At 39.8% G+C, this 23,393-nt stretch overlaps 1 protein-coding gene, 2 non-coding genes and 1 pseudogene across 5 annotated transcripts in view; 1 reads left to right on the top strand and 3 right to left on the bottom strand.

Moving 5' to 3' along the window:
• Positions 1–2,396: 2,396 nt before the first annotated feature.
• Positions 2,397–2,513, bottom strand: LOC132123618 (5S ribosomal RNA; annotated as a pseudogene).
• A 2,596-nt stretch (positions 2,514–5,109) lies between these two features.
• Positions 5,110–5,181, top strand: trnaw-cca (transfer RNA tryptophan (anticodon CCA)). Its single transcript has one exon. It is a non-coding gene; the product is annotated as a tRNA-Trp (tRNA).
• A 163-nt stretch (positions 5,182–5,344) lies between these two features.
• On the bottom strand, positions 5,345–5,416 carry trnap-agg (transfer RNA proline (anticodon AGG)). Its single transcript has one exon. It is a non-coding gene; the product is annotated as a tRNA-Pro (tRNA).
• Positions 5,417–16,663: 11,247 nt separating this feature from the next.
• Positions 16,664–23,393, bottom strand: part of LOC132123456 (protein NLRC5-like) — a 29,280-nt gene continuing 22,550 nt past the window's right edge. Inside the window, exons 3-12 of one of the 3 annotated variants that reach the window (XM_059534071.1) lie at positions 22,811–23,221; positions 20,788–21,240; positions 20,345–20,602; positions 19,979–20,224; positions 19,641–19,886; positions 18,801–19,058; positions 18,411–18,716; positions 18,017–18,289; positions 17,828–17,911; positions 16,664–17,410 (exon numbers count right to left, since the gene is read on the bottom strand). In XM_059534071.1, the coding sequence (XP_059390054.1) occupies positions 17,344–17,410; positions 17,828–17,911; positions 18,017–18,289; positions 18,411–18,716; positions 18,801–19,058; positions 19,641–19,886; positions 19,979–20,224; positions 20,345–20,602; positions 20,788–21,240; positions 22,811–23,221 (2,602 nt within the window). In that variant the 3' untranslated portion in view covers positions 16,664–17,343. The remainder of the gene's footprint in view (positions 17,411–17,827; positions 17,912–18,016; positions 18,290–18,410; positions 18,717–18,800; positions 19,059–19,640; positions 19,887–19,978; positions 20,225–20,344; positions 20,603–20,787; positions 21,241–22,810; positions 23,222–23,393) is intronic. The other 2 variants (XM_059534072.1, XM_059534073.1) reach the window with 2 other exon arrangements.

Genomic DNA, 23,393 nt, shown 5'->3' with positions numbered 1-23,393 from the left:
TGGTTAATTTATTTCAAAAGCTTTAGTATAGTTACTATATGTATCGGAATATTCTGAAAATAAAAATAAAAACAACAACAACAAAAACATTTAAGCTTTCTAATAAATAAGCATTGTGCTAAGAAATAGTTCAGGATAGTGGCTCTACTGACATCTGGCGGGGGAAAAAATCACAGATGTGTAAGTGCATTAAAAATTAATTCGTCTACATCACATTTGAGATTTGATTTACAACTCACATCTGCTGGAGAGACATAGTACTGCCTCAATTTAAATCTAGAAAATTATTAAAGGCATTTATGGCTGGGTTACTAACATTTTCTATTGTATTCATCAGTCTAAATAACTCTAACTCTAAATAAGTGGATTCAAATTAGTAATGTTAGATGTAAGGATTTCAACATCACTTCTGATAATTAAGTCTGCAGGCGCCTCTTCAAGAATGACAACAGCATGCGAATCTACACTAGGTAAGATCTAAACCTTTATTACTATATTAACGAGCACAATGTAGGCCTATTGTGAATTTTTTAATTGTCATTATTTATTTTTTGTCACTGTGGTTGCCTGTTTGTTTAAAAACCTCTTCCGTGGATCAAGACAATACGTGTTAATAGATGATTAACCCAAAAATAAAAAAATAAAGCTGTCATCATATACTCAATATTATGTCGCTGTAAACTCATATGGCTTGCTTTGTTCATTGGCATACAGAAATGTTGTAAATAATGTTACCGTCAGTCAGCTATCTAGATAGACCCCACAGAATAAATTCAGAACAGTTTAGAATGACACGAGGGAGAATAAGCTAAAACCCCAGCTAAAATCTTTTTACAGACCTACCTTTTTTCCACTTGTATGTCAATACATAATACATTTTTAAGTATCCTTCAGGTTCAGTGTAGGCAAACAAACTTTTTACATTGTTTGGTGTGTATTTTCTGAAAACATGTCTCATCCAATCTAGATTTGAGAAGAAGATCCATTTAATGGCCTTTTGGAGAGTTATTGAACCTGCATTCCACATGGTTCATGTGACCAGAGCAAGGACAGCTACAGCGAGGAGAGAAGTTGGAATAACAAGCAATGCAATGGTAAATATTGATATTGTATTGTTTGTGACAGAGAAAGAAAATGTTATATTTATTTTCACTTTTTGATGCACACGTTACATGCATGTATCATAATTATTTAACATTTATTTTGACAGTGTCAGTCTCTGCAGCCCTTCGATGAGTTCCCCCTCTTCATGGTCCACCTTTCAGTCGATCTTCCACAGAGAGATCTGACCTTACAAAAAAAAACTTGGGATGGATTCATTTGGTTTTATTTGTACAGACTACAATATAAAATGTAAATTAAATATTATGTAAGTGCAAATATATGTAACTTTAATATGTTTTCTTGCTCACCAGTGTAGTGTAAACATGTAAATATCCACACTTAAATTTTTTAAACTTTGATACAGTTTTAATAGTTATGTAAAATACAAATACTAATAACTATGACAGTGTAATGGTGTGCTACTATATTTTTTATAACACTACTATATTTATAACACTTCTGCCACTTGGAGGACTGCTAGGTCAGGCAGATCACTGGTGACATCACTGTAAACATTCTCCTGAGATGAAAAACAAAGGTATAGTGTAAATTGACCATTAAGAAAAAAAAAAATTTCCACCATCATTACAAGTTGCATGCATAATGAATAGAGCCATAATCATTATGATTGTGTTTTTGTCTTTTTCCTGTTAGGGCTAATCAAATAGGCATGTTATACATTATGAATAAAAGCAAGATATGAAAAGATGATGTATCAATATTAGACACTTTCCTCCTAACTTAACCACTCAGTGAGTTTCCTCTCATGAAAACAGGACCACCTTCCCACTGACAGGACCTGGCTTGACTCTCTAGGCATACCAATGGGGCGTGTTAATAATAATAATTCATTACATTTATATAGCGCTTTTCTAGGCACTCAAAGCGCTTTACATAGTCTGGGGGTATCTCCTCATCCACCACCAGTGTGCAGCATCCACCTGGATGATGCGACGGCAGCCATAGTGCGCCAGAACGCCCACCACACACCAGCTTACTGGTGGAGAGGAGACAGAGTGATGAAGCCAATCAGCAGATATGGGGATTGTTAGGAGGCCATGATGGTCAGAGGCCAATGGGCGAATATAGCCAGGATGCCAAGGTCACACCTCTACTCTTTTCGAAAGACATCCTGGGATTTTTAATGACCACAGAGAGTCAGGACCTCAGTTTATCGTCTCATCCGAAGGACGGTGCTTGTTGACAGTATAGTGTCCCCATCACTACACTGGGGCGCTAGGACCCACACAGACCACAGGGTGAGCACCCCCTACTGGCCTCACTAGCACCTCTTCCAGCAGCAACCTAGTTTTCTCAGGAGGTCTCCCATCCAGGTACTGACCAGGCTCAGCCCTGCTTAGCTTCAGTGGGAAACCGGTCTTGGGCTCCAGGGTGATATGGCTGCCGGATAGTTATATTAACTTTGTTAATATTATTAATCAAAGTTTATTAGTTATGTCATACATTAGATAATTTGATAATTCTCTTACTTACCATTGTTCTAGGTTTGTGCCAGCTCTGCTCCCTTCAGTGCAGCTCTGTACGGGGAACTGCACTGATTCTCAGTTCTGAATTGTGTGCTGTCTGCTACAGTGCTGCAACAGTATGGATGGGAGTCCGTTAAAACAATCTGTGAAGATAATAACATTGGTTTACATATTTAATTGATTTCAGATACATTTTGAATTACTTTCCGTTGCATTTTAAATTATTACATTGTTACATTATTACTCTAAATTTAAAATAAATTATGACAAATAATTAATATTTTATATAATGTTACAAACATGCCAATAGACTGTAAATAGATCAGTAATATTTCAAAGGATGTCCCTATCCCTCTTAACCATTTCTGATCTTTTTTGCTTTTTACTGAATAGCTTTATCATGCTTGTGTTGGGGATCCCTGGAAAACTGCTATATAAATGTGAACAATTAATTCAAGCTTCAGGTTACAGATAATATAATTTGAAAATATAACAATAACTGTCAGACTAAAGCCCCGTTCACACAATGAATGATAACTATTAAGATAACGATAGAGTCCACAGAAGCGAACGATATAATCTGTTTATTCTAAGCGCGCACACGCTCGTCCGCTGCTTTACATTCTCGAGCTCGTTATAGCAGGATTCTGATTGGCTGTCAATGTTTTTAATCGTTCATCAGCTGGAAAAAAATAGTTCTTAAAGTGATTCCAATGATATTGTTTCTCTATGTCTTTATCATTATAGCTGTGGTGTGGACTCTTTTTTTTAAATAGTGAGAACGATTTTTAAAACTCAATATCTTTATCGGTTTCTTTATAGTTTGGTGTGAACGGTCCTTTGAGATTTATTACGATACATGGCAATCTAAAAATGGCAACAGTATTTAAAATACTTTATATCAAGTGAAGAAGTTTCTATCACAGCAAACACCTATCAGAACCACCGATGCAAATCAACGTGGATTACCGGGAGTCTTACCGGGAGTTCTACTATCTCTTACGAGTTATAAAAAGATGAGGCGGACGGAGTTTAAAGCTAAACTAACTTAGCCCTGCTATTTTTGAGCTGATCAAGTGCAGTAGCGTTATCCAGCCTTATTAGCTAGAAGACGATAGAACAATACTCACCCTAAAGTTGTTGATGTAACGTTTAATGCCCTTCTCCGCGCGATGAAATTCATTTTGAAGTCATCAGGGGAAGTTCTTGTAAGATGAAAAATCTTCTCCTCTTGTCAATTTGAAAGCTCTACGGAAAGAGCAATGGTTTCCCCGCACAGCACCGGATTTAAATAAGCCCCCCTGAGGAAAAACATTGTGTACAAGAGCAGAGCTAAACGGTCCAAAATGAAAATATTATCAATTTATTTTTTGCTTGATTCATGAATCGATACATTAAGATTATCAGGATATCAAAACATTTAATAAAAACACGTTTTTCATTTAAAAATCGATTACACATATTAAGTTACACATACGTCTCGATGAAATATCGGTGTTTAACTTTCAACACTGCCCCCTAGTGGTCGGGAGCACTTCCGTTGTGTTGTGGCTTAATTTCGTTGTGTTGTGGCTTAATGTATTTGTGTTGTGGCTTAATGTCGTTGTGTTGTGAGCTTATGTTTGCTTTTTTAATATCGTTGTGTTGTGCACTACTGGGCCACTGTAGTTATCCTATTGTTGTTGTTCGATACCGGCAAATAGTTATAGAGCTTCAGCCTTCACTATTCATTACATTTAGTCATTTATCTGATGCGTTTATTTAAAGCGATTTACAAATGAGAACAATGGAAGCAATCAAAATCAACGAAAGAGCAATGATACGCAAGTGCCATAACAAGTCTTGAGTTATCTTAAACACAGTACACGTAGCAAGGCCTTTTAAATAATATAATGAAGAAAGAAAACAGAATAGAAAAATAATAGAGCAAGCTAATGTTAGAGGTCTTTTTTTCTTTTGTTAATTGTATAATTAAAGAAAACAATACAGAATACAAAAACATAAGAAAGTTAATTAGATTCCCTTTTTTAGAATAGAATTAGAATAGTGAGTGCTAAAGTTAGACTCTATTCAACCAGACTCGCGCATGCTGCTCTGCCTTGTTCGATATAACGTTACTGTGGTTTTGAGGAAGTATTTTGCCGTGGGCTCCGTTTGTCTCAATCTCCAGCACATTTTCATTTGAAAAACAAAGTAATATTGGGCTCGTCCGGGAATCAAAGCGAGAATCATACCCCTAGACCAACGAGCCATACAAAATTGCTGTTAATAAGTCTTAGGTATTTTAACATTGCGTGGAACACGGTTCTATACAATGTTGTGCGGTAGAGTATTTTCGTATGAGAACATTATGAGCGAGTTAATACATATTCGGAAATCATTGTGATTTAATACTCCTTTGTTCAAATGCATCCGAGCTGGATCACATACATTTGCATTTTGGATTAATATGTAAATGGTTCATTTGACATTTTAAGGTATTGACATATTTCACTTATTTTGATTGCTGCGATCATTAGACCTCGTGGCGCAACGGTAGCGCGTCTGACTCCAGATCAGAAGGTTGCGTGTTCAAATCACGTCGGGGTCACGATTAAGCTGCTTTTGTCCCCACGTATTTTGTCAGCATAATCATACTACTGCTTCGGTGGGATACAGGCGGTTAATTTCAATAAATGAGTATGGTTGTAAAACATTTATGTGTTAATTAATCAACCAGTTTTTAAAGAACGAGAAGAAGCAAAACACAATTTGGGCTCGTCCGGGATTTGAACCCGGGACCTCTCGCACCCTAAGCGAGAATCATACCCCTAGACCAACGAGCCATGCAAAACGGTGTGTTCCATATCCATATTGTCGACATGCATAATTCAAGGGCAACAACATATAAATAAGATCTTTTCAGAGTTTAAGTGCTATAACCAGGTCCCAGTGCATATACCAACCAAAGAAACGTGAAAAGGGTTACTTTATTTTGTTGAGCGTCTGAGAAAACGAGTGAGTCTGATTTCCCTCCCTTGGTGACATGGCAAAGGGATCTCATAATATTACCGCCCCTGTAATCTTCCATCCATGTTGCCGTCGGGGTCATTTGATTAAGAGACAACTGCAGACATCCCAACCTGCAAAAAGTCATTTCAGGGAGGTATCCCCATCCCCCCCCCCCCCCCCCCCCCCAAAAAGGAAGGAAATACATCTGTTCAAAAGGCTCCTCTGTTAGTTGACCAATCGCACTCTTCAACGTCATCACTGGTCTCGTGGTAAGGAGAAAAGCAGGTGCAACGAGCAGAGACAATGAACGCGATCGTTTTGAGATGACTCCACTTTATCGCACGTTTGTTGGCAGTATCTGAATATTACTGATGTAATATTGTGTGCGTGAATAGAAAGTAAGTGTATTTTGTTAGTTTTTTTCCTCAGAATTATGCTGATCGTTCTTGCCGCGATTCGGATGTATCTAGCGCCATCGCGTCATAGGAAATTGTGTTATCTGCATTATTTAAATACTGCTGCCATCCTGTTATTCTTTGCTCTATTATCATAATAGCTACTGCAAGTAATACCTGCTATTTACAGTAGAATATGACAATGTGTTAGATTATTAGTGATTTATGATTACATGCTATCATTGGTTTGAATGTGTTCAGTCACTATAAATGTGCCAATGGCGCCATCTTGTGGCCTTACATAGTATAACTGTCTATTGTTTTCCTAGTACTGGCATTAACCGCTCACATATATGGTTATTCATATTTGTAAAGAGTATTGCCTATCACTTCTAAATGTTAAAGTAAATTAATGTAATCACTCATTTAAGTTTATATCTGTATTTTGTTCCAGAAACCACACCTGTTACTTTTGAAATTATCATCAGTAAATCATTCAAAGAGATTTGGAGTCTGCAGAGTGAATTCATTACCATTGATGTCATTACACAGTTCTGACCGACTGTCTGCAGGGGTTCGAAACAACCCGAATTAGCGCAAACTTAAATCTCAATTAGAAATGGTCCTTCGAGCCGGATCTCGAATTACTGCAGAAGAATGGCATTCCGTCCAGAGCCTCCTGTTGTCCGCCCCAGACGACATTTAAAGCCACCAGCATACTTGGCAGACTTTCAAGTACAAAGACCTGGACCTGAAAGAAGATCCCTGCAACCTGCATATTCTGATGAAGATGATGCTGAACTTGCGTCACTGTCTGCCGAACGCGAGTCTCGTGTCTCTACCCCTATAAGTCAACATTCACAATTCAGTGACTTGGTGATACAAGATGAATGGCAAGATACACTGGGAGACTCACACAGAGATAATGAAGAGCTACAAAACAGACCGCCTAGATGGAAGGAGATGCAAAGAGAAAATGATGAGCTTCGTAGCTGCGTTCAACACCTGCCAGAGATTTTATCTGCGTTACAGGGACTGAAAGCAGAGAACGCCATCATGAAACGTGAGATTCAGCAGCTAGCCACAAACGTGGCCACCTCATGCAAACCAGTGCCCCCATCGCCAGCTCCCCGTTTCCACGTGCCAGAAAAGAGCCACGGCCAGCCAGTCCACACCACGCACGTCAGAGACTACAATGAATATCCTTCTGCACAGATCAGACAGATAACTGAGCAGGTGATGGACTGCACTATTTCACCTGTACAAGTTAATCAGCCTCAAGCAACATCAATCTATCGAACACCTACTCAGAGTCGCGATACGCATTCATATGCTCATCCAAACCAGTATGCTGAACCCATCCACTATGATGAAAGGGCTTCTAGAGACAACCATCATCCCTACATGGGTGTCAGTGAGTCATATCCTACACAGCGATCTGAACATATACAACAAACTGCAGCGCCATGTTTCAAAGAGAAGATCTACAGGGGACCCAAGCCTTCTATACCCACATTGACGACATCGGATCCCAGAGAGTTTTCAAGGTTGCGCATGGCATTAGAGAACCTCCTCCCTGTTGACGCCACCGAACGGTTCAAATATCAGATCCTCACAGATCATTTGCAGTTAGAGGAAGCGCTGCTAGTGGCGGATTCTTATGGCAACTCAGCACACCCATATACAGATACTTTGCAAGCCCTTATCAAGATGTATGGGCAGCCGCACAAGCTGGTTTTACAGAACATCGCTCAAGTCATGGACGGCCCTAACATCAGAACTGGAGACGTTAAGGCTTTTAAGCTGTTTGCACTCCGTGTGCGTTCACTGGTGAGCATGTTAGAGCAACTGGGGCCTGAGGGGACGGTTGAATTAGACTGTGGGTCGCATGTGTCAAGGCTTCAATGCAAACTCCCTCACGAACTGAGAACAAGTTTCAAGAGATACATACACCCATTACGAGTAACCATACCTACTCTCATTGATTTCTCTAACTGGTTGGAGTATGAGCTCCAAGTTCAAGATGAGGGCTCCAGGATGACAAGTCTCCCACTAGAATTCAGCAGTAAGAAAAGAGAGCGCCGCTCCTTCGAGCATGACTCAAGATCTACTAGGAAACCAACCTCTATACTGCTAAGCACAGAGAAACATATGAGTAGGAATGAAACTCGAGCACCTGCCCCAGAGGGAACCTCTAAATTTGCCAGATTTAAGGGAAGGTCACAAGCATATTGCCCCTACTGTGACAGTGTCAATCACTTCCTGAATGGGTGTTCCAATTTCAAAGAGCTATCCAAGGAGCAAAAGGAAAGCTGGATTCGTAAGAACAATCGGTGCTGGTGCTGCGGACGTAGTCATCATGCCTCGAAATGCAACTTGAAAACCCCCTGTAAGACATGCAATAGGAAGCATCTATTCATACTGCATGATGTGAACGAATGGTCTGTGGAGGATACAACGGAGAAAGACACAAAAGAAAGTTCCTGCTTGGTTAACACCACCAACGACATCCTGTATGTAGATCGCCCGATCTACAGCCGCAAGGTTCTCCTCAAGGTGAGCAAAGTTGTTATCACCAATGGTGACAAATCGATTGAAGCGTATGCTGTGTTAGACGATGGGTCTGAGAGGACCATACTGCTCCACCCAGCAGCACAGCAGTTAGATCTCAAGGGACAGCCTGAGGACCTTATATTACGAACAGTGAGGCAAGACCAACAGGTTCTTCATGGGGCGGCAGTCTCATTCACTGTGTCTCCAGTTACGAATCGACACAAGAAATTCCCTATTCAAGGTGCTTTCACTGCCGAAAGGCTTGGTCTTGCTGAGCAAACTTACCCTGTAGCAGCTCTTCAAAAGAGGTACCGACATTTAGCGGGATTGCCGCTGCAGCAACTAGACAGAGTACAGCCAGTACTGCTAATTGGCTCAGACTGCCCACATCTAGTCACCCCCATCGAGCCTGTCCTACTAGGCCCACCAGGTGGACCTGCTGCCGTCAGAACTCAGTTAGGCTGGACACTTCAAGGCCCTACACACGAAGTCAAACGTGGGCTCAACTCTCATCAGTGCCTCTTTACTGCTATCTCACCCAATTCTGAGCTGTTCTCTCAAGTAGAAAAGCTATGGCAGATGGACGTAATCCCTTATCAAAGTGAGAAATTAGTGATGCGATCAAAGCTTGATCAGGAGGCCATCAAGCTCCTTCAAGAGAGAACAGTGAGAGTTGATGTGGATGGGGTCATGCGGTATGCTACACCGCTCCTTCGAGTCCAAAACATGCCAACTTTGCATATGCCTAAAGAAGCTGTACTACCGCAGCTAAGGAACATTGAGAGGAAGCTGATAAAGTACCCTGAACAAGCCCTGGCTTACAGAACCGAAGTTGAAAGGCTTAAGAATGCTGGCTATGTAGAGAAACTGCGACCATGTGAAGTAGATGGTAAACAAGAATCATGGTACATCCCCCACCACATGGTCCAGCATAACAGCAAAAATCGTGTTGTTTACAACTGCTCATTTCAGTACCAGGGTCAAAATTTGAACGAGTTGCTCCTTCCAGGTCCCACTTTGAGTTCTACCCTGTTAGCCGTGTTACTTCGCTTCAGGGAACGCTCTATAGCCATAAGTAGCGACATCCGAGGGATGTTTCATCAGGTGAGGCTGCTCCCTGAAGACAAATCATTACTTCGGTTTCTGTGGAGAGACATGGCATTAGAGCAAGCACCAGATGTTTACCAGTGGCAGGTGCTTCCTTTCGGTACTACATGTAGCCCCTGTTGTGCCACGTTTGCCCTGCAGAAGCATGTGCTAGACCACAGTCAACCAGACGACCAGGTGAGGGAAGTTATCGAGAAGTCATTTTATGTTGACAATTGCCTGTACAGTCTCACCACCAAAGATGCGGCTAAAGAACTTGTCAATCAGCTCTGTTCCCTCCTAGCTGAAGGAGGTTTTGAATTACGGCAGTGGGCCAGCAATTGCCCATCTGTGATCGCTCACTTGCCACCTGAATCAAGATCTAACAGCTGTGAGCTCTGGCTTAGTCAGGGTCAGCAAGTAACCCCTGAATCCACACTTGGCCTTCACTGGCAGTGTCAGTCTGACACCTTGCACTACAAACATCGGGTTGTGAACTGCTCTAAAGTAACTATGCGCAGCATCTATCGGGTTCTAGCTAGCCAATATGATCCTCTTGGATACATTATCCCATATACCACTAGAGCGAAAATACTGGTGCAACGCTTATGGGATAAAAAGCGTGACTGGGACGACCCGCAGCTTCCAGAGGATCTGCTCAGGTTATGGAGATTGTGGGAGGAAGAGTTGAGTGATCTGGAGAAGATTTCGCTGCCGAGGTGTTATTCCAGTTCAAAAATGGACCTCCCTTCTAGCAGGCGTGATATACACGTGTTCTGTGATGCTTCAGAGAAGGCTTATGGGGCTGTAGCCTATTTGCGTACAGAGAACCAAGAAGGCCAAGTTGAAGTTGTATTCCTGGCTGCTAGGTCACGTGTTGCACCCCGAAAGCAGCAGTCCATCCCACGCCTAGAGTTATGTGCAGCTCTCAGTGGTGCTCAGCTCTCCAAGGTCCTTGTCACCGAACTCACTATTCCCATCTGTTCCTTAACACTCTGGTCGGATTCCATGACTGTGCTCACCTGGCTGTTGTCAAGCTCTTGCCGTTACAAAGTGTTTGTGGGGACACGGGTGGCGGAAATACAGGAACTCACAGCAAATGCAACATGGCAGCACATACGATCAGAAGACAATCCTGCGGATGACATAACACGAGGCAGACACCTCTGTGACCTTGTTGAAGGAAGCCAGTGGATTCAAGGGCCTTCTTTTCTTAAACTGCCACTAGCAAATTGGCCCAATCAACTCTCCTTGCCAACTGATGGGCAAAGTAACGAGTTAATGCAGTCTGCTTTCTGTGGATCAACTACAGTGCTATCCATGCCGAATCCACAGCAATATGACACGTTAACTGAGTTACTTGAGGCATGCAGTCAGCAGCTTCACGGGGCGGCAAAACTCTCATGCGCTGATACACGGAGGGAGGTAGAGTTATTAGTGCTTCGTCAGATTCAGATAGACTCTTTCGCTGTTGAGGTGGCCCAATTGCAGTTAGGGAAACCGGTATCAGGTACGAGTAGGCTTGCTTCTCTTTCTCCTGAGTTTGACCCTACCACTGGACTCATTCGTGTGGGTGGGCGCCTGAGACGTCGCAGTGAGACAGATCTGGATTTAATTCATCCTATCCTCCTTGCCCCTCAGCATCCTGTGACCAGACTCATTATCAAAGATTATGATGAAAGGCTGCACCATCCTGGACCAGAACGGGTGTTCGCAGAGATAAGGAGGACCTACTGGGTATTGCGAGGACGTGAAGCAGTTCGGCGCCACCAACGACACTGCGTAGAGTGTCGAAGATGGAAGGGTCAACCAGAAGTCCCCCGTATGGCTGACTTGCCACTTGCAAGACAACAGCTCTTCAAACCTGCTTTCTTCTCAACTGGCATGGACTGCTTTGGTCCTTACACAATCAAGATTGGACGTCGAAATGAGAAGAGATGGGGCATATTATTCAAGTGCTTGACAACCAGGGCAGTGTACATTGATTACCTAACCAGTATAGATTCAGACTCCTTCCTGATGGCCTTGAGAAGATTCATCTCGCGACGAGGAAAACCACATGAATTGTTAAGTGACCAAGGCACTAACTTCAAGGGTGGGGAAAGAGAGTTGAAAGAATCCTTTGCTGCCTTGCACAGTGAACTTCAACGTAACCTGGCTGCCCAACAAATCAAGTTTGTGTTCAATCCACCAGGAGCGCCTCACTTTGGTGGATGCTGGGAGAGGGAGATCCGTTCAATTAAAACGGCTCTACGAGTTACCATAGGGGCGCAGACTGTGACGGAAGAGGTCTTGAGAACAGTCTTAACTGAAATTGAAGGGATCTTGAATTCAAAACCTCTGGGTTACACCTCTTCAGATATATCAGATATCGACCCGATAACTCCCAACTGCTTTCTCATCGGACGCAGAGATGCTTCTTTGCCACAGGTGGTTTATCAGGAGTCGGATGTGCTGAGTCGTCGCCGTTGGCGACACAGCCAACTCTTGGCTGATCATTTTTGGAGACATTTCATCAGCTATTACTTGCCTAGTCTCCAAGCTCGCCAGAAATGGAGGTTAAATAAAGAGAATCTGCAAGTAGACGAAGTGGTGATGATTGTTGACCCTCAACTGCCTCGGGCGTTGTGGCCAGTGGGAAAAATCACAGAAGTGTTCCCAGGAGTAGACTCAAGGGTGAGGTCAGTCACGGTAGAGGTTAAGAAAAAACTGTACACTCGACCAGTATCCCGTCTTATCAAACTTCCAGTCCTGCTTGATTAGGAATAACCTACTATAGGTTAAACCCTTTTGGAAGATGTGCGAATTCAAGCTTTGAATTCGGGGGCGGCTGTTCAAAAGGCTCCTCTGTTAGTTGACCAATCGCACTCTTCAACGTCATCACTGGTCTCGTGGTAAGGAGAAAAGCAGGTGCAACGAGCAGAGACAATGAACGCGATCGTTTTGAGATGACTCCACTTTATCGCACGTTTGTTGGCAGTATCTGAATATTACTGATGTAATATTGTGTGCGTGAATAGAAAGTAAGTGTATTTTGTTAGTTTTTTTCCTCAGAATTATGCTGATCGTTCTTGCCGCGATTCGGATGTATCTAGCGCCATCGCGTCATAGGAAATTGTGTTATCTGCATTATTTAAATACTGCTGCCATCCTGTTATTCTTTGCTCTATTATCATAATAGCTACTGCAAGTAATACCTGCTATTTACAGTAGAATATGACAATGTGTTAGATTATTAGTGATTTATGATTACATGCTATCATTGGTTTGAATGTGTTCAGTCACTATAAATGTGCCAATGGCGCCATCTTGTGGCCTTACATAGTATAACTGTCTATTGTTTTCCTAGTACTGGCATTAACCGCTCACATATATGGTTATTCATATTTGTAAAGAGTATTGCCTATCACTTCTAAATGTTAAAGTAAATTAATGTAATCACTCATTTAAGTTTATATCTGTATTTTGTTCCAGAAACCACACCTGTTACTTTTGAAATTATCATCAGTAAATCATTCAAAGAGATTTGGAGTCTGCAGAGTGAATTCATTACCATTGATGTCATTACACAGTTCTGACCGACTGTCTGCAGGGGTTCGAAACAACCCGAATTAGCGCAAACTTAAATCTCAATTACAACATCTCAGCTGTAGTCACCTTCTTAGTGAGACTTTGCCTATCTGAATGGGAGAACTGAGATATATTGGAGCAGCCTTCCCTGCGCTTAGCCTCCCTAACATGTTGTGGTCCCTAACAGATATAAAAGCATAAAATATTATTTCTATAAGCTATAGGCCTATGTAATTATTCTTTAATTATGTTTAAATATGTTACTTTTACTATTTATATAATCTGCTTATACAATTTATGTAAACTGCTTTTATTTATTTTCCATTGCAACTTTAAACAGGTCTAAGGAGTTGGTTGTTTTCATGTAGCCTTGGCAACTAACCTGAATAATATGCTGACGAAATTAAACTTGTCAACTCATCTCAACATGCCTTTTGCAATCATATAACCCTCCATGGGCAATGCTTGAGCAAGACTGTCATTATGTTTGACACCTATAAGACAGTAGTACACTTTCGTGTAGTCTGCCGTAAAATGTGTCTTATACTTTTTTTGTTTTGCGGCACTCTCCCTCTGCAATGGTGCTCCTGTTTCTAGATAGACAAAACCAGGGGCGTCATGCATTCATGATTTTTGAGGGGGCACATTTGGGGGGGGGGGGTCGGGAATATAAGTCATTCTACGAAAGCACTGTATAACTGATATAGGCTTATTTCTTTTTTAATTATTTTTTTCCTTTTTATTCAAAACAATTCCAAACATGCTTAATATATCAGGAAATATCTCGTTTCTCAAATATGTGTAGGTAAACGCGTTTTGCACCTTTATAGATTGTTATTTGATCAATATATGGAAATGTAGTGTAATCTATTAACTACACATAAAAACCTGACTTTTTACTTAAGTGCCATATCATGCCATAAAATATTTTTAATACGACTGAATTTGCATTTAATGTAAATTTTAATAACAATATTGTAAGATACTTATTTTAACACTTTCATTTTACAGAGAGTAAAGAACATTTACATTATCAAAAAACATTTTCATTCAGTCTAGCCAGAGTTCAGGCACTCTCAAAAACTCCCATTAAAATCACTGAAGCACTTTACATTATGAAACGAATATCTTACTTACATTCGTACGCACATCTGCACTTTTTGTTGTTTCTGATGAGAGAATTCGCTAAATAATTCAGTCAGCGAGCAAGTGAACAAAACACCGCGTTTCAGTGACGACTCTTCTGGACGTCTCTGATTGGCCATTGCATCCATAAGCGCAACAGAATAGTTTCTGATTGGTTATCATGAAGTTGTACGAACGCGTCTGTCTCTGGCTCAGCGCCAGCCAGCGAACGCAGATTTGAATTTAGCAGCTGATGCTGTGCACTGAACATAGGCGTCGATTTCGGGGGGGACGGATTTCGTCATGAGTCATTTTGTACCCACCACTTTTTTTTTTTTGAAAACCTCGAGTTCTGCTGCTGCGCTGGCTACACGCTTTTCTATTCATTAAAACTGCAACAACTGTAACATTGGGATACGTTCTAGGTTGGGGGAGGGGGAGTCATCGTGTCACTGTTATTATTTTCTCTATATGACTATCGCGCTTCTTTTTTTTAAAGAATGTTTTTCAAATGAGTTGACAGTTTGGAATGGACAGTGAACGAGCGGGAACGAGGCTACCTAGTCTTTGCTGGGATTCATACAATATCACAAGGTTGCATCCTAGTGCCATGGACTATAACATATCAAAGTGATAACCTGTAGAACAAATGGATGTTATTGTACACACAGCATGGGTCTGCAGACCATTGACACAAAGGTAAGACGCGATAACTTATGTTTATTAAGATTTGCTGGTATTATGGCTAGGTCTTGTGCATTTGCACACAAGGGATTGGCTGTTTTAATTCTTCTCTTGCAATTAATGTTACGTTAGACTTCCTTAGCCATCAACTTAATTAGCTATTTACGGTATGCGTTCATACAGCAAGTATTGGGGGAGATGATTGTTGAGTAGTCAGTATCTTGTTTAATTATTGCTTGAATCTATTGCTGAATTCTGAAAAAGTTGTGATGATGATGATGATGATGATGAGGAATGGATCAAGTTTTAGTCAAAATGCCTGATGTAGATTGGATGGATGCATGTTGTTGTGAATTGAGAGCAGTCAGATCATGGTGTGATAGTCAATAGTGTTCATGTGCTACACGTATTTTTGCTTTTTCAATCTTGATAAAATTTGTAGTGCTTAAGTTGTGTTGTGTGTAGATATGGTAAATTGTACTGGGAATTAAATCAAATTATTACATGGCTTGGTTGAATTCCACTGTAGAATGAAGTCTGTTATTTCTTAATAATAAAACCGTTGCCATGAAAAACAGAGCGTTGCTATGGACGCGGCAGGATTCTAATCGTAGAGACGGAACTATTTTCTTTAGCGGAAGCAATACAATCATGTTTAAATCAATAAACTCTTTTTTAAATCAATATTTTGTGTCAAATTATTGATTTATTTGGTGGGTAGCCATGTAATAAGCGGGATAATGTAGAGCGAGGCCCGATTTTGGGTTAGATTTTTTTCCCCGTTTTCAGTGGTTATAACAAAGCAACATGAAAAAGAAATTTGGTAATCATTGTTTAGGTACATTAAACCACGTCATGGCCATGTCATATTGTCAACATGGTACTTATATGATGATATGAAGCAGATTAGTGGGTCATATATCATATGTCTAATGCTTTGTACGGCTTTCTTCTTCATAAAACGAGTCGGACATCATCACATTTTTGTATACATTTTTATTTATTTACATTAATAAGATACAGGACGTCTTTCAAAACATGACCTGCGCGAAAGAGAAAAAAAAAATGCATCATTGTATCCAGCACTTCTGAAAGCGTCTCTGTCCCCACCACATTTCAAACCAAACTGACGCCCATGGCACTGAACGATCTAATCACACCGCTGTGATTGTATCAAATATATAAAAAATATTATTCTGCAATTTTTTTTTTCGTTTGGAAGCTGCATTTAAAATCCACTTGGCTCAGAAATCTGAGGGGGCACGTGCCCCCTCACTTTGAATGGGCACGACGCCTCTGGACATAACTGATTAATTTTGTTCAGGACAAGAGATAAAAGCCCGCCCACACTGACAATTGATTGGTTGATTTGCAAAAACAGGCCAATCAGAATGCTCTCTGTCTTACATGCGCTTCGCACACACGCACATTAGCACACGCAAGGTCTCTCGCTCCCTCTCCCTCTCTGCAGTTTGATCGGCATTGCATTTTTTTTTAAGTCAACATCTTGTCATATTAGTTTTTCTTAAAGTCCAAAAGGAGCAAGGCTGAGGAGAAGAAAGCCGGAGACGAAGTACAGGTAAATATTAAGCAGTGTTTATTGAATAATAATGGTTGTCTTTCTCAAAACTCAGCCTGACATGCATTGGTTACACTTTATAGAATTAATAACGGTTAAAGGATATGTAAAATTGCTTCAAAGCGGTGTAATCATGAAAACCTTATAAATGCAAACGGCTTCGAGAAAAAAAATACATAAAGAAATAAAGAGAAAGTATGAAAATCTTAACCATTATAATAATAAAATCCACATCTTTCTTACAGCTCGATTACATGTATTAAAAGAGGCTGACTACTGGAGTATTCATTCATTTAGCTGATGCTTTTACCCAAGGCAAATTAAAATTCAGGAGTATAACAAATATATTTATCCTGAGGATCAATGTAGTGCTAACAATACGAAGTATAAAACATTGTCTAGAAGCTCTAAACATTGTCTAGAAGAATATGAAACAGAAATATTTGTTCCAGTCAGCATCCAAAGTCTTGAACTTGATGTGAGCGGTGAACGGTAGCCAGTGAAGGCAGATCAAAACCTCCTATAGTGCTACATATCTATAACATAACTCTTGCCTAACACAATGTAAAATATACATCATCATAGCTTTGTAATAAACATTTCATTTAAATAAATCTGGTTCAAATATAAAGCTATTATTGTTAATCATAAAAATAAATTTCTACACAGAACACTGTTAAGTGCTTTGCAAAGTTTGTTTCATCATGAGTCAAGCCTTATACTGAATACCCTCCTAATGTTAAATCAGTACGGTTCTGGCCCAGGATCTTCACCATATTTCAAATCGCTTGTCTCTGGTGAATTGCTTTCTTTCACAGATTTTGTTTCCGAAGAGTCTGCAAAGACAAAATTGACCACAACATGTAATACAAATCAACTGATGTGTTTCAGTTCATCTACATCTCTCAAAAATGAGGATACGTAGTAATGTCAAAGTTGTTCAATAATCAAAGTGTAAAATATAGCTCTGCAAAACATGTATTCTACAATTAACCACTGTCATATATATTTGAAATGTCATTTTAAATATGCTTTTTAGATATACAGACGTAACTCTATTTATTATAATTTTTTACATTACTGTAATGAAACTATTCTAGATTACAGATTACAAAATTTGACTTGTATTGACTTAAACAGAGCCATATGATTTTATCAACATAAAATGGAAATTATTTATATTTTGTTTAGTTAGTCACTAAAACTAAATTTCCGAGACCTTCACTAATAAAACACAGATCACACACACTTACCGTACAGTCTGAAGATTGCTGTGAGTGCAGACAACACTGTGGATTCTCTTTGCTGATTCATCTGTGATATTATTGTGACTCAGGCTGTAAGAAGAAGTGAGATTAAAAGATTAAAAGTAAAAGAAATAAGCAGAACTTTGGATAAAGTGTTTTGTCTTTCTCTATTCCTGACGTGTCTGTGTAACTCACTCCAGAGTCTGGGTTTTGTGCAGATGTGGCAGCAGCGGCTCCACGCAGAGCTCTGTGAGTTTGCAGTGACTGAGATCCAGTTCTGTCAGTCCTTCAGAATATTCCAGAAACAACGCCAGCTGTTCACAAGCTCTCGGGTCCATCTGAGTGTCACTGAGGTCCATCTCTCCTCCTAAAGCCTGTGAAAGAGCCTCAGTCCTCCTCAAAGAGCCTCTCTGAGATCCATCTTTACTAACACAAGCCAGAAACTGCAGCAGCAGAGCTTTACTACAACTGATGAGAGGAAGAAGAACACAACGATAAACATGTGAGAATAATATACAGGATATTATACATGGAGATAAATAAATACACTGTCATAGTAGCAATGAAAGGGATCTGTCAGATGTCTCACCTCAGCTGGACTTTAGGCAGGATTGGCCAAAGTTGTTTCAGGGCCTCCTCAGAGAGCTCACAGTCCTGTAAGATCAACTTCACGATGCTTTGAGTTTTCTGAAGCACAGATGAGATTATACTACAGTCTTTTTCAGTTAGTTTCAAATGCTCCTGGTTCTCCTCTGTGTCTGTTAAATCCAGAGCAGAGCAGCAGGAGAAGTCCAGTCTGTGGTGAAGAGCAGAGAGAAGAACATCTGCTGCCTCCTGCTGGAGATCAGAGGAACTGCAGCAATGAAGCAGCTTCAGCAACAGCAGCCTGTCAACACTAACACACACAGATACTGTTAACAGACACACACAACAGAACAGTCATGTTTAATGTGACATCAGTGCTGTTCTATCAGTAAACCTGAGATGTGTGACTCTCCTGAGTAAAGGCAGAAAGCTCTCTAGCTCTTCCGCTGGTATGGAGGTCCAGAGCAGATTGAGTTTGACAGTGTTGCAGTGCTGCAGAGTGAAGCGCAGAGCAGCACAGTGAACAGAGTCCAACACTCGGCCATTCAGGTTGATGTAATTCTTCACAGAACTCATCAGACTGGACACATACTGAGGAAAATGAGTCTCATAAATCTCCATAATGATGGACAGAGTAAAGCTGGGGCTCAACCTGTGGAGAAGAAGATCACCCAATGAAGTCTACTTGAATTAAAGGCACTCAATGATGAATCCCTAAACTGACAAATCAGCTACAAGCAACTTTAATGACTCGAATGGATACAATTGAACCATTTAATGACCTGAAAGGCTAATTTGCCCTGGGAATTTCTAAGTGGCATTTAGTACAACAGTTTTCAAATTAAGTGTAAAAACTAAGTCTGTGTCTACAACATACTTTTCATAGTCTAACTTTTTTCTAAGTTTCAGTTAAGATAACTAAACTATATAAAAGTCTACATCTATAACAAGCACGTTATTTACAGATTTGTTTGACAAACTGTTGTGGTTCTTGTAGCATTTTGTTTTAAAGGGCACAATGGTTATGCCTCAACTGTGTAATTTATGTTGTAAAAAAGAAAATATTGTCAAGTATTACCAACAGACTTATTTTACTCATAAAGCAAGTATAATAAGACTTAAAAAGCATGTGAAATTCCAGAGGGAATTCATGGTAAAAAATAGCAATTCTCTTTCAGGTTTTATGATAAAGTGTGTTCAAACTGAACAGCTCTATCCTTTAAGTTTCTTTTACCGTTTCAGCTGGATTCTGTCTAATAGTGGTAGAAGTTCTCTGATGTTTTCACAAGAGATTTTGCTCTTTATAAAGTTCAACTTCAAATTTAGAGCTTGATGTTGCAGCAGGTAATGAATCACTTCCCAGGTCAGTGAACAGGAAGTCAGATCTTTAGACACTTTCTTCAGAAAGCAGCGTGTCAGTTCATCATCCTGTGCTTCATACACCACTGAAACCAGCTGCTGAAGAGTTTCTTTAGAGAGCCTGAACATACAGATAGAACAGGGCTTATAAATTTGTAAAACAATTTAATTTATTCACAAAGCAGGGTCCATGCCGCTGTACTGAAAACAGACCTTATAGTCAAGGGTTCTTGGAGACCCAACAGTGGTGTGAGAGACAGAGACTCAGATTTACACTCAGTAAGATCCAAACACTGGACAGACAGCAGTCTCAGGAGAGACGTCAATCTTCTCAGGATATGAGAGAGATTCTGCTTTGATTCTTTTGTGACCAGTGAAAGTTCCTCAGTGGTCACAGGGAAAGGTCCATCAAAAGATCTCAGTGTTCTGACCATTTTTACTAACATTTTGTCTTCCAAACTGTCAAAAACAAAATAAAAAATCATAAAAAAACATTCACATCAGATTCCAGATTGTGTCATTCAAAAACAGAGATGTTATATATATATATAGTTTGAGTGCAGATAATATATCTCAGACCTCAGCTTCTGCAGGTGTTTGATGTGTTTGAAGAGCAGTCTGGTTCCTCTGACAGAAATGGCTTGTGGCTTTAGAGTCAGGTTTAGTTTTGAGGGTGAAAGACCCAGCACTCTGCCCACAGATCTGCAGGTGCTGCTGGGTAATTTTCCACTCGGTGTGACTGTGAAGTCCAAAGCCTGGAGTAGAGGAGTCACCTGATCTGCCTTCACTCTGGACCCAAACACTTTACACAGAGATGGGATGAACCGCTCTGCATTTCTGCAGGATGATGATATAATGAATGGAAATGTTTACAAATATATACATTTATGCTTTCAAGCATACTGTCTTCTTTTCTTCTGTTAGAATATATGCTTTGCATAAAGCTCATGTTAACAGTACATGTCTAAAACTATAACTTCTTATTTACTACAGTTAAATAAAAGTCAGTATTGATCATTTACCTCAATTCAGAGATGTAGGGCAGACACTGCAGGAATCCCTTCACTTCACTCTCTTCATCTGTCCAGTATCTCAGCTCTACTGGTTTCTTCTCTGTTTGGAGTTTCAGCACTTCTAGGAGGATGGAGCTCTTTCTCTCTGAGAGCTTTATTCTACAGACTGCAGGAGCTGACTGATAAATTGACTGTAATGCTGGAAGGACACTCCTGCCTGTTTGAGTCTCATAGTCCCTCATATGGGAGTACAGATACAACAGGAAATTCGACTGTTTAACCTTATACATATATGAATAATCAAAATAATCAAAATGATCTTCATCATAGGGGAAAGACGTGTAGCTGATCACAGATGCCAGTACTTCAGTGTTGTTCTTCTCTGTAGCTGCAGCACTCAGATTCTCCAGAAACGTGAATGCTGAGTTTTCATCTTCTTCATCCAATGTGTCTTTACAAAATCTATAAAACAACAAAAACATAACCTGTTAATATTTTGTAATTAAACTCTCACCACATTAATATGCAGATACAGATTTTGTGACATAATCAGAAGAAATTGAAATGATAAACACTGAATGGACAATGACAAATTAGACCAAATAACCACACAATAAATATTTTAAAAGAGCTTGACCCATATGAAATCATTTAAGAGGTGCCGTTTTCTGTCTTTCATTGATGTATTTCTTATTGAAATATGACGTTTTTGGTGAAAGGGCTTTTTTTAAATAGTGGTATAAGGGAAAAGGACATTGTTATTCTATTAAGCATTTAATTGAACAAAAATCTATGTAGTGCATCAAGGGATCAAATTTAATTGGTTTTTATGGTGCAGATAGTCAGCAGCTCAATTGCATAACTACACAATCTGGCTGCAAAGAACATCTCTCTTCATTGATGGACTTCAAAACTGTCTGTACTATATTTTAGCTCTCTGACATTAGTCAATCTTAACAGTGGCCATTCACTGACCTTAAAGGAGCCGTTTCTTAAAAACCACTAATTTTAGAACAAAAGTTGAAATAAGTGTTGAAAACATTTTTTTTTTGTGCATACATGTTTTTCTTTTGTGCTAAAATAATGAATAAAAACAATATAACAACACAACATTATTATATAAACAGTGAACAGCCTGTACAAGCTGAATGAAGACATATGCACATATGTTACAAAGCATAAATCTTTCTTCAGATTTCAGAACGAGCACTTTGTCTTGTCAGACATATGTTGAGGATCTCGTCTTTCTGATATTCAAGATTTTCAAGATTTTCCAGCACTTCATAACTCTGGTAATTACATGTTTACACATATTTGAGTTATTTACTTTAAATCAGAAGTTATTGAGCTATTAAAAACCACTTTTCTGGATTGCATTTAACATTGCATAATGTAAATAGCCAACATACAGTATATAATTTATACAATTAAACCCCCCAAAAAATCTAGAAATAATTTACAGGGTATCTGCAGGGTGTTTGGCTTATTAAGCATGCACACATTAGATAAATACTGTATGAGCGGGGAAGGGCAATGTCTACGGTAACATATTAGACCATGACTGCAAAAAAAACATGATTTGCAGTTCAGATAGATGTTTTCACAAATAGCTACAATAAAGTTTTACAAAGTGATAAACCTCACATCTTTGAAGGCACATAATCTTCTTGTCTATCCACATTTATAACTCTGTTTATGCTGTGTAATAACATCGGTCGGTTTTCAAATTAGTCTGAACAATTCATTCTCTGTCAGCAGGCGGCACTTTTGGAGCGTCAGAAATAGAGCGGTTTCCCTGGTAACGGCAGCACTGTGCTCACAAACACTACTTTATCAGACACTGAGATGAGGGACAACATTTTAAGTTACGCATAGCTCTACTAACAGCACTATTGGATCATTATTAATTCATTCAGTTTATGAGATGGTGTGAAATGTAGTTCTACTCACAATTTTTTTTTTGCCAATAATCATAACTGAGAGCAGAAAATATGAAAAAAAGATGAGTAGTGATTCTCAATGAGACTCTCACCTCAGCTGTGAGATGTAGGGCAGACACTGCAGGAATCCCTTCACTTCATTCTCTTCATCTGTCCAGTCTCTCAGCTCTACTGGTTTCTTCTCTGTTTGGAGTTTCAGCACTTCTAGGAGGATGGAGCTCTTTCTCTCTGAGAGCTTTATTCTCCAGACTGCAGGAGCTGACTGATAAATTGGCTGTAATGCTGGAAGGACACTGCCTGTTTGAGTCTCATGGTCCTTCACATGTGAACACAGATCCAGCAGGAAATCAGATTTCTCATAATTCACAGATGATAGCAGTTTCTTCACAGTTTCTTCTATTGTCTCTTTCTGATGGAGCGCAGCTTGCAGACACAGATCCAGTATAAATAATCTATTTCTTTTGTCCCATGATTCAGCTGTTTTATTGTGTGGTACGGAAAATCTAAAGAGTGAACAAGATTCTGTTAGAGATGTGTTACTGTTCTTTTATTGTGCAACATTTTATTGTGCAACAGTTGAGCCACGGAAGTAAAAAATCCATTCCTTCTCTTCACAGGGAAATTTACTTTTAGCACTAACTTGTAAGTCTGTAAAGACAGATTAACCATGAACTA

This window comes from Carassius carassius, chromosome 41, assembly GCF_963082965.1.
Source record: "Carassius carassius chromosome 41, fCarCar2.1, whole genome shotgun sequence".
In the NCBI taxonomy this organism is placed as follows: Eukaryota; Metazoa; Chordata; class Actinopteri; order Cypriniformes; family Cyprinidae; genus Carassius; species Carassius carassius.
The sequence above is the reverse complement of the archived record's forward strand: the minus strand, read 5'-3'. Positions and strand labels throughout refer to the sequence as shown.